Raw genomic sequence first — 11565 nt, 5'->3', positions numbered from 1 at the left:
AGCTTCCTGGAGTCTTCTGGTCCTTCTGGACATCCAGGTCCTGCTGAGCTGGTTTGTAGCTGACACCGCAAGGAGGAAAACTGGCTCCTCCAAGTCCCTGATTATTGGCTGGAAAATGATGGACTGTGCACTGTGGGTGTGAGGTTTTTCTTTACAGTCAACCCTTTAAAACCAGCACATTTCAGGTCTGCAGCATGGATGTTGTCTGAATCCAAGAAAACAGATTATAAAATAAACTTTTTGTTTCTCCAAACCCAGTTTGCTGGTTGATTCCTTTCTAGTCTCACCTGTGGCAATGAGCTGAAGACAGGCACTGAAAGAATAAGCTCAAAGATACAATCAGAGTCCGTCAAAGGGTGTCTGAGTTCAATAAGATGAAGAGCTTATTCATTCAGGAGCTCAGAGGGGATCCGCCGCTCATGATGATTGGGATGTTCTTTGGATGGAGACTGCAGGAAAGCCAGAGGAAAGACCGAGGTCTGTCGTGGAAACACCTCAGTATCGCCTTCAGAAGAACTCAAGAAGGTGGCTGTTAAGAGGGAAGTGTGGGCATCTCTGCTTCTAGTGATTTTCTCACAGCTCAGACGGACAAATAGACGTTTAACTGCCAACTAAAGTGACCAAAAGAGACATTTTCTTCATCACTTTAAAATCCTAAACTCCCACATTACAGTCCTCCCCCCCATTCTGAGAATTAGCAAATACCATTTCAAACACCACCTCAGTGAATATTTAAGATTAATTGTAATTCCACTGAAGCTTCTCAAAGGGGGAAGGAAATTCAGGAAAGCCCGTTTGGCTCTTTAGATTCAGTCAAAGCTAAACTGCAGACAGTAACGTGGACTTTGACCAGAAACTGATCAGGAATTACTGAGGTCATTGATCAAAGATCAGAAAATACCACTTTTTCATTTAATTAATTTTTATTAATGTTAACACATTTATATATATATAAAAAATGACATTTCATTGGACAAAAAGGCTTTTTTCAAATATTCAACAACACATCAAGAATTATTCTTGTATAAAAAAAAAAAAAAAAAAAAAAAAAAAAAAAAAGGTGAAATGTATGAGGTGGCAGGCGACCAATACAAACGTCAGTTTTACAGTTATTTTGCCAACACACTTTAAAAACACATGATCTCATAATTATGTAGCTCATGACAGCAACAGAAAATGACTTTTCCCTCAAACCTTTAGGAAGCTGTGCTGAACTCAGACTCACACATGGCATCAAACAGCTCTTCATACTGAAAACACGTGTGAGTGCTTCACATACCTCTGCAGAACATGACTGCCGGTCAGTCAAAGCTCGTCTCTGTTTAAAAAGACGCCATGTTGACTTCCACAGGCCCTGTTTACACCTCTCATTAATGTGCATCCACAGCTCCAAGAACATGAGGGGACCAGTTCTTCCAGGATCTCTCCCTACATTTTCTTTATGTTTGCAAAGACCAGATGCCAGAGTCCTGCACGGGTCCTGGTTGGCAACCCGGCCCCCCATAGCTCGGTAGACTAGCAGAGCTGTGAGCTGTGTAGGTGGTCCTTCAGTGTCGCCCAGACCACCTTAAAAAATGGTCTGAGTAACCAGGTTTTAGTGCGTGAGAACAGCTCTGAACTTGGAAATCAACAGAGATGCTGGATGTCAGGTACCAACAGGGCCAAAGATGGGCTCTACAGTTTGATTCTCACAGAAGTCTGAAACCTTAGAAATAATAAAACGTACTTTTTCTAAATTGTAATGAAAATATTCCACCACAAGGTGGCAGCACGTTGAGCAGAAGGTTTCATTGTTGCCGTCAAACTGTCATCTTTTCAGTCGCATTTTCTTTTAACTATTCTGAAGGATGAACTCTAACAAATCCAGAATAAGTCGGATTAGCTCGACTATTTTTGGGACGTCTTTACCTCAGTGCGCCACCTTCTGGTTTAAAGTCTTATTACACACAAAAAATAGAACCCGGCCCCGTTTAAAGTCTTTAAAGACTGAAGTGGTTTAGAAAAATGTTAACGTCACTCTCGGTCATGAGCTTGGACACAAACGCTGATGTTCACTCAAAGTGAAGCATTTTCCTGTAAAACATGCAACACTGTACAAAGTGAATTAGGAAAGTACCGTCACAGGCAGACGTGGACTATGAAGTACAAAATACTACAAATATTTGATATAAATGACAAAATTATATACAGTCATGTAGTGAGGGGGGAGGTCAGTTTGTAAGCTGCATTTTAACATTAGCACAGTTTGAGGACATCACCGTGGATATATAAACCTCTCCCATATCATTTTTACAGTTTTTACAAAATGTGAGGTCCCTGCAAGTCAGACTTCAGAGTGAGAAGATCTCCAACATTAGGTGCATCCTGTGTATCATTGTATACAGACTTTCTTCCATCTTCTAGCAGAAGACCTGATTGTTTTTGTGGTCTTGTTTCAAGTTATTGCAGTTTGAACTGCTCACAGCGAGCTGCAAACCTCTGTCCTGAAGAGCCACAAGAAAGCGTTTCCACTGGCACTCAGGTAGGCGGGGGTCCGTTGACGTATCTCAGTGTCAGGTGGCAGGTACGGGCCATCGTGTTGCTGCGGTGACATGGCTGCTCCGCGAAGACCCAGGCCAGACAGGCCAGCAGAACCAGTGCTGCAGCCAGGAGGAGGCAGAGGAGGGTGGGGGAGAGCGAGGAAGCAGCCCTGCTGCTGCTGCTGGAGGTCACACAGGGAACACTGCAGGGTGAAGGTGGAGGCGTTAGTGTTTGGTTTACCTGCCCGGGGAGTTTAAAGGAGCTCAGTGCAAACCATTAGGTTTTAAGGAGACCTGCTGATGTCAGATAAATTGAGTCAGGGCTGCGGTTTGCCATGTTTGATGTAATCTGATTTTGCCAACAATAACATTAGGAAGCAAGATGTAGATTCATTGGCCACTTTATTAGGTACCAATAACATGGCAGCAATTCTGCACATTTAGCCCTGCGGTTAAGACAGCCTGCTGAAGTTCAAACTCTGCATCAGAATGAGGAAGAAAGATGATTTTACACACTCAGGTTTACAGATAATGGTCAGAAAAAATTCTCCGGGAGAAAGTGTCAGACTGCTTTAAGCTGAAGCAACACCAACTCAAATACTCACTCATTACAACCAAACTATGTAGAAGAGCATCTCTGCATCTCAAACCTTAAAGCAGACGAGCCACAGCAGCAGAAGACCACCGGGTACCACTGCTGTCAGCTAAGAACAGAAAGCTGAGGCTACAGCTCACAGACCCACCAAAACTGGACAATAACAGATGGAAAAAAGTTTCCCGATGTGTCTCAATTTCTGCTGCGACATTTAGATGGTGATGCTGACAGGATGGATGCATGCACCAGTTCAGGCTGCTGGTGGTGTGGGGGAGGTTTTCTTGGCACACTTTGGGCCTCTTGTCTAAACTCCGTAGCCTGCCTGAGCGTTGTTGCCGATCACCTCCATCCCTCAGTGAGAACAGTATCCCATCGTCTGATGGGACTTCACTGTGCTCACAGTCTCCACAGTCACCAGATGTAAAAAGTTAAAGTCATCAGAAACTGCCCTGGGAATACTCCATTTAAATAAAACCTGCAGAAAATATAATTGAGGCACTAAATCAATAATTAAAACATGAAAAGTTGAATAATTAAAGCATTTTAAGAAATTTGCTTTGGGCATCTGAAGTTTGAGTAGAAAGGCGAGTACTCTCAAAGCTGTGCAAATGGAAACTGACTGTTTATGTAACAGTTTTCTTCTCTTCCTGACCTCTCAGAGCTTTACATCCACACAGTCACATCAATCAAGGCAGTTCGAGCGCTTCATCTCCTCTCAGTCACCAGCCTGAGATGCGCGTCTTTGTGGTTCGAGAAGAAACGCGAGCAGCCGGAGAAACCTCCTCACACTGAGGCGACACCACAAACCTCATCTGGTCTCAGCATTTCAGGGACTTAAGTTCACAGACAAAGGCCGTGCTGATGGGACACACGACGCACACCGATTCCATAAAAAGTGACAAAAACATTAGCGTCCATTGTGCGTGGGAAGAAAACTTATTTTTACAGGGAAAAAAAAAAAAAAAAAAAAAAAAAAAAAAAACCCTAAACAAGCACCGAGTGCGCTGCTACGTAATGGGAAATTCACAGAGAAACTCTCACTGCGGCACACCTGCACCAGGGTAAACCTCCGCCTGCCTCACTCCTGCTTTACAGGTGAAAATAGAGCAACAGGACCACTGAGTCTTTGATTTTATTTATTTTCTGCTGTGTTTTACTTGCATCTATTTGAAAGACTGAGTGTAAACACAAAAAATATTTTATTTTATGAGCTGGAATGTGCAGAAAAGAAGTTTAAATATTAAACAACTTTCTTTCAGTCAGAGAATGTTGCAGATAATTACATTTTTGCTTGATGCATAAAGTTAAAAGATTAAAACTAATAAAACTAGTTTAAAAAGAGACTTTTCCATTTGATTACATTTTGTATGATGGATTATGTAGAAAAAGTAGAATTGGGCTGAAAGATCTATCACTTTATCACCTCTTCAGGTTGTAAATCGTGTTTTTAAAAAGTAACTAAGTAACTAAGTAATTAATTACTTTTGAAAATAAGTAATCAGTAAAGTAATCATTAATTTTTTGGGGAAGTAATCGTGTAATTAGTTACTGATTACTTTTTTCAAGTAACTTGACCAACACTGTATTCAACTGTCTAATCATATCCTAAATCTAGAGGTCAGATATTTATGTGACCAGCTTACCAACTTTGTTTCTATTCCCAGTTAAGTATTGAGTGATATTTAACCCTTTTATGGCTCCAAGCCTTTAAAAACAATACAGTCATCATCCTACTTTTGCATGTTTTCAGGTGTTTCTTTAAAAACACAGCCTTTGGGACACAGTGTCCCACATATTGAATATTTTAATACTTGAAAAATGAATCAGTTAAGCTTGGGCTGAGACTTAAGCATCATATCAGGCATATCTGCTCCACGTGACATCATACAGATCCGACAGTAGAAAAAACACTGATATAGTATTTACAGCAATCTGAACTCATAATTACTTTTGCATTTGCTGACCTGAACAAACTGTTAGAATGTTAGAACAGGACATGAGTTCCTCTGAGGGATTTCTGCGTTTCCTCACCTTTGTTCAGAGATGAGACGCTCGGGTTCCTCACAGCAGTACAGCTCCTCTTCCTCCTAAAAGAACAGAGAGCCTCCAATAATCCACACCAGTGTCAACAGCTTATAACTTTATAGATTTAAAACTATCTACCAACACGTCCAGATGCTTATTTTCTCCTTGAAGTAACAAAAACAAAGAGTTGTTATTGAAAACCCATCAGCTCACCGGTGCTTGTGACTGATAGTGGTTCCTCATCCTATCAGAGCTGGCCTTTAAATTCAGGTGATCTGATGGTGAAAGCCGCCGTGTGTCATCGTGGCAGCCATGGCTGCTGCTGGATGCATCAGCGTGGTTTTCATCCATGCAACCCTGCGACATCTGAACGTGGGGATTTTGGTAAACAATCGTAAATGTTAGAGTTTACTTCATCCTTCCTCAAATCACGGTGACTGTTTAAAGATGGACGACAACTCAGACACGGACGCTGTGTTTCTGAGCTTTGAGATTATATTTGCATTGTTATCCATCAGATCGGAGAGCAGCAACATCGGGATTGAAGCATTAAGCAAATGTGGAAGTCGCAAAAACATGCAGCTCCTCAAATGTCCACTAGAAGCACCAGCAGTGAATCAGCCCACAGACGCCCAAGTTAACGTGGTTACAAACACCTGTTTGGTCTCTATGGCCAATGTCCTCCTTCATAACAGCTGTACGGGGATAGATTTTGTTTTATGACTCATTTTTCATCACGACGGTGTCCATCTTTTATATACAGTTTATATCCTGTCGCATGAACAAACGCCACACACTTCTGTTTTCATCACAAGTTTGCAGCTGCTGCAAAACATCGACAAACTTTGTGACTTTCTCCTTCGCTGCTCTCGATCTGGACTTGCAGCTAATTTCTCCTCCAATTTGTTTTGCACTCACTCGATAGTTTTTTTTCTGTAATGAACCTCCATTAGAAAGTCCCAGTGCTATTTCGCACAAACACGCGCTCAATCAAATTTGCATAATTCAAATTCAAGTACATAAAGAAATCTGATACAATAACACTTTGTCATATGAATTGACCCCTAAAAACGAATCCACAAACTTTCTTCCCTCTCTTCCTCATCTTTATAGATTTCCTGCACACGGACAGTTATGTGAACTGGCTCTAAGTCAGACGGAGGAAGACGAGGGCAAGGAGAAACTAAAGAAGGAAGAAGAAAAGGAGGAAGTCGGCGTGCTTCTCTGTTTTTATGGTGACAGTTAAAGTGCAGTCAGACGATGCATAAATCAAGACTTTATGGATTCATTCGGCGGCCCGAGGAGCAGCAGACGGGACGGAGGAAGAGGAGAATAAATAGATGCTATTCCCCAGTAATGAGAGCGAGGGAGAGAAAATGAAGGCTGAGGCCAATGAAGTCTAAATGGAGAGAGAAACATGAGGCCTGGAGAGGAGGGAGAGGACAGTTATTCAGGAGGATGAATCTGGGAGGAAAATAAAGGCTGATGGGATCTGTTGTGTGAGCTGCAACTTTAAACTGGAACATATAGACTGTGCGGCTGCGTCAGTGTAAAGCCTAAACCTGTATTAATGAGCTTCTGGGGACACTTCTGCCTCTTCACCCACACTTCGGGGACCCGACTACCATCTCAGGACAAACCAAGGTAAACAATAAGGACGTGAGTGAGCGCTAAACAAATCTGTGCTCTCCAAAGTCGGGCCGCAACTCGACATCTGTGAGCACGCAGGACAGATTTGTAAGAGCCGAATTGGATTTGTGTGTGTGATTGAGGACAAACTCATTAATGCAGCAGCTGTTTGGAGCCGTGCAAAAGAAATTGTGTAACTAAATCTGAGAGATCAACAGAGCTTCTCTTGCTTACAATTATCAAATCTGCTCACGCTCACTTTTGGCAGTCAGCGAGGAGAGCGCAAACGGTTTAAAGCTGCGCGTCTGACATGTCGCTCACAGCTTCGATTTCTACAAACTTGCTTAAAAAGAACTTAAAAACTTTCTAAATCCATCAAAAAAGATATTACAGATGTCCGTGTGATATCTGCGTAGATATCAACTAAAGTTGAACTAGACCTGAGCTGTACTAGTGTGTAATTCCGCTTTTAACCACAAGGCGGCGTTCGATTTACCCTCCAGCACAAGACCTCTTTTCAGGCCACTGCTAGCTCCAAATTTGTACAGAATTCATGTTAACGCCACACTTTGCTGATTTATTTTGGTAGCTTCAGGAGCTCAATCTGTGAAGTCGTCGTTTTTAAATAGAAAACAGTACAAACATTAAATTAGGCCAAACTTTGTGGTAAACTGCTGCCACCTTGTGGTGATGTTTGAGAAACAGACTGTGCTCAACTTTTTTTTTTTTTTTTTTTTTTTAACTGAACCCGTTTTCCTGGAGTTGAGCATTAACATTCAGCACATGAATATCATCTGCGTGTAAAACCTCCTGACCTGAGTCTGCTGACATTCTGCTTCACTCTCCCACAAACAGATGCTCTCAAATGAAGGGCCGACCTCGAGGGCACCGGCTTCGTTTTGGAAGTGTTTAAATGGAAAATCAAACCGTTCTGAATGCACAGCTCCGCTCATGAACTTCTAATGACTTAAGATTTGTGAGAAGCGCAGCAGCACCAACTGTTTAAACATCTCGGAGAATGTTATTTGTAAAGAATAAACTATAAAGATAACTTCAGTGATCGAGCGCGCTGTTCGGTTGTTTTTCATGGTTATATTTGGACCACAGAGGAAGTATAACCATGGATCTTGAACATTTTTTAAGACAGTACCTTCAGCCTCCCATCAGTCTGCACTTCTTTCGAACAGCACGTGCTCCTCTCTGGCAAAGCGGCGCTCTGGACTCTCAGCCACGCCTGCACGCGGCCTCCATCAAAGTCAACCGGTTCGCCGTCCTGTCGGTCGGGAGTCGAGGTCTTCCACTGGTCCCTGCAGCCCAGAGCTTCTGCCTTTTGGTCTGCGACAGGCGAGAAGCCGAGCTGAGTGTGATCAAGCCATTCCTGCAGACAGAGTTCATTATAGAAAAGTTTAAAACCTCACTGAGATGATTTAACTTTTTTATTTTCCAAGTCAAACTCAGAACTCCATTATCCATCCAGGTTTGCAAAACTTCCAGTTATTCTGCTCATTCCCACCTCCGTGTTTTATTATCTGCTGGAGCAGCTTAGCAAGAGTTTGAGTAGAAGAAGCAAACAAACAGGAAGACAGCATGAAATAAAGAAAAGCAGAAGGTTAATTTTGTTCCACAAAAAAGGGAAAAGTGCATCCAGGCCGCTCACCACTAACTCTGCTTTGTGCTTGTACATAAAAGCTAAATGAAAGATCCTGTGTGTCCTCATGCAGACAGGGTCTATGCTGGTGTGTGAGAGCCTACAGGTTTATATTAACTGGTAATTATGTGAAAATGTGTTTTTAGATCTTTAAGTACTGTAACGAGTCGTGTAATTATTTTATTCTGACAAGTAATTAAGTAACTTAATTTTGCCAAAAGTAGTTTAGTAACAAGTAATTAAGTTATCAGTTATTTTTGAGTAGTCACCTCATGAACTGTAAGGTTTAGTTTATATCGATATTTTTTATTTTAATCTTATAGCAGCTTGTGTGCATTTATTTCTTTTCTTCATTTTTTTTAAAACATTGTGGGAAATGATGCAAAGATTATCTGTGCTGTAAACATGATGTTCATTAAGACGACGCCACCTTGTGGTGCAGGTCGTCATTACACTTTGCAGAGGGCTCTCACAAAATGTACCTTTAATGAGTTAACTGTATAAAAAGATGACCAGGAACATTTTCAGTCATGAAATCACAAGAAATGGAAAAAACAAATCTTTTTACAGGGAGCCAGCGGTGGTGACTGTAGTGGACATGATCACAAAACTCTGCAGGCACGTCTTTTGAGTAGCACTCAGAATTCATGCGGCGTGCGAGCACCCAGAGACGAGGTCACACAGTCGCAGATTTAATGAAGTACGACCACACGAGTCCTCGGGGCAGGCGGTGCCGAGCCGAGCCCGTGGGGATGGCACGCTGACATCACGTCTTCGCCAGCCCAGTAAATAATGAGGCTGGGCTTATAAGAAAGCAGAGTGAGATGACACAAACTTTGATGTCTTTGTTGTGATCCTGCAGCTGTAATCAGATGCTAATTCAGTTTTACATGCGCCTCTCGTTTGTTTCTTTCCTGTTGGGCTTTGGGTTTCACCGACAGTGCGACACAGTGCGTTTGTCTGAAAGAGACAGAAATACACAAAAACGAGGAAGCTACAGGCTGCCAGAGGAGGACATTCAAATTACCTCAGACTCTGACAACGTCTGTCCTCGCCTTTGTTTCCCATCTTATTTTCCCCTTTTCCCCTCCTCTGCCTGTCTCATACAGCAGCTTTTTCAGCACACTGCAGCGTCTCGCCACAATAAAGCTAAAAAAGGAAACCCGACAACATGCAGAGGTGCCACGTTCTGCAGGCATCATCAATAAATCAGCAGAAGAGGAGGTGAACTGCTGTAACCAGCTCATACAGCCGACAGCCGCTGATGGGGAACGTTTTTAGAGAGCCGCTGTATCTGAACATCAATGACTGTGTGAGAGAGACAGAGGCAGGCAGACAGGCCTCTGGGCCATGCAGCATCTGGGTCAGAGCAGAACAACCAAGAGGAGAGAGCAAACAACACAATTAGGAGGCCAAACGCCACAAAGACTGGCTTTAATTTCATCCAGAGGTTTTTGCAAGAAAAGGTTTTCCAACATCAGTGTTTTGCTGGTTTATATCATCACGGTGTGCTCCAGACTACAGTTTGGTGGATGCTGTGATGGAGGTAGAGATGGGAGGTTTTGTAGCCATTTCATTGACTAAAATAACCAAATTATGTATTTTTTCAGAACCTCAAGAGAAATAAATGACTTTATCCATTCAAAAAACAAACACAAAAAACAATGTGGTTCATATCGATCGAGCTAAGGCGTTAAACCGGAGAACAAATCAAACACTGCTGGATGGTTTGACAATCACCTGTCATACAGATGTGAGTGTGCGCAGGCAGAAGGAATCACTTCTACCATAATGGAACTAAAGGTGTTCCCCAGGGTTCAATTCCAGGACCACTCATTGTGAGAATCTTGGTGGTATCGTAACAGCAAACGTTTTTTTAGAGTGAAACAATCTCTGCGATTTAAAACTCGTTAACTGGTGACAAAAACGACAAATGATGATTTCAAACAAGAAAACTACTCATCACTGCAGTCCAGGGCTCGGAAACTGGAACCAGATTTTTACTTCAGAATCCAGTCCTGTCCGTCCTTAGAGGCCGGTAACGGACGAGCTGCTTCCACTTTTGTGCCACTTTGTGCCACTTTGTGCGTGTCAAATCAGAAAATTGGAGTTTACGGTTTGTTTGAGGGAATAGAATAAATGTATCACAGTATCCTCCATCACCAAAATATAGATGAACTATTGACTCTGTAACAGTTTGATCAATAACAAATTACAGTGAAGTCACCGCAGTCGGGCGATTCCCATCCTTTGAAAGAGAAGCACGGAGTAACAGAGTAAATTAAAGGACATAAATGACAAATGGGCGGCAGAAGTGGAATATTTCCAAGAGTTTGTGCAGCAGGAAGTCTGCGGGGTTCACTGCAGATCACAATCAAGATTTCTTTCTACTAACCTGTGGAAATGGCTCAATGTTAGACTTTAACTCACCAAGTCTCCCTCCTGGTTCCCGATGTCGGCGCTGATGTCAGACCGAGAGTCAAAGGAACTCAGGTAGCTCCACCTCTTCAAACCTGCAGAAGAAAAAAAATCCTGTTGAGAGAACAAATCTGCATTCTCACGGTGCCACCTTAGATTTCTTAAGGCGGTATTCCCGTGTAAGGTGAGGCATCTTCTTACCTGTGCTGGCACTGAAATACGATGAGTCGGCGTCGTCACGGGAGACAGAGCGTCCAATGTCAACTGACGGGTCCCACTCCAGCCCCAGGTGCTCATGGGTAGGAGAGGATGGAGGAGGAGGATGGTGAATGGGTGAGGGAGGGTCTGAGGAGGAGGCAGATGAGAGGTTTATGGTTCGTTTTGATCTTAATCCTTTTGTGAGTAACTGATCAAATCGACTCCTTCAGGTCAGAGATGTTGGTTTACCTTTAGGATGGTTTGACGATGCGGGGAGGTCCACATTTTGCTTTTCAGCTGTTCCCTCATCTTCTAAAAGACTCTCCGAAGGACAACCAGAGTCTGTAGCCTGGGACAGGATGCAGTCGTCCTCAAACACCTGGAGGAAGAGGATGGGGAGGAGGAAGAGGATATTTATGAGTGCTGGGGTTTGGTTGATGTACATGTTTTTGAAGCTTGACTTCAGACTTTAATCACAGTACTCCGTTACTGGAGCACTCATGTCAGCCCACAACATTAAGTCCTTAATACGC

General features: G+C 42.8%; 1 protein-coding gene across 2 annotated transcripts in view; it reads right to left on the bottom strand.

Moving 5' to 3' along the window:
• Positions 1-904: 904 nt before the first annotated feature.
• LOC113036954 (nesprin-2-like) overlaps positions 905-11565 on the bottom strand; it is a 34460-nt gene continuing 23799 nt past the window's right edge. The window contains exons 7-13 of one of the 2 annotated variants that reach the window (XM_026193591.2): positions 11282-11411; positions 11036-11179; positions 10847-10929; positions 7919-8146; positions 5353-5505; positions 5146-5201; positions 905-2722 (exon numbers count right to left, since the gene is read on the bottom strand). In XM_026193591.2, coding sequence (XP_026049376.1) covers positions 2518-2722; positions 5146-5201; positions 5353-5505; positions 7919-8146; positions 10847-10929; positions 11036-11179; positions 11282-11411 — 999 coding nt within the window. In that variant the 3' untranslated portion in view covers positions 905-2517. Of the gene's footprint in view, positions 2723-2906; positions 3590-5145; positions 5202-5352; positions 5506-7918; positions 8147-10846; positions 10930-11035; positions 11180-11281; positions 11412-11565 lie in introns of those variants that run through there. The other variant, XM_080288386.1, reaches the window with a different exon arrangement.

This window comes from Astatotilapia calliptera, chromosome 14, assembly GCF_964374335.1.
Source record: "Astatotilapia calliptera chromosome 14, fAstCal68.1, whole genome shotgun sequence".
NCBI classification, from domain to species: Eukaryota; Metazoa; Chordata; class Actinopteri; order Cichliformes; family Cichlidae; genus Astatotilapia; species Astatotilapia calliptera.
The sequence above is the reverse complement of the archived record's forward strand: the minus strand, read 5'-3'. Positions and strand labels throughout refer to the sequence as shown.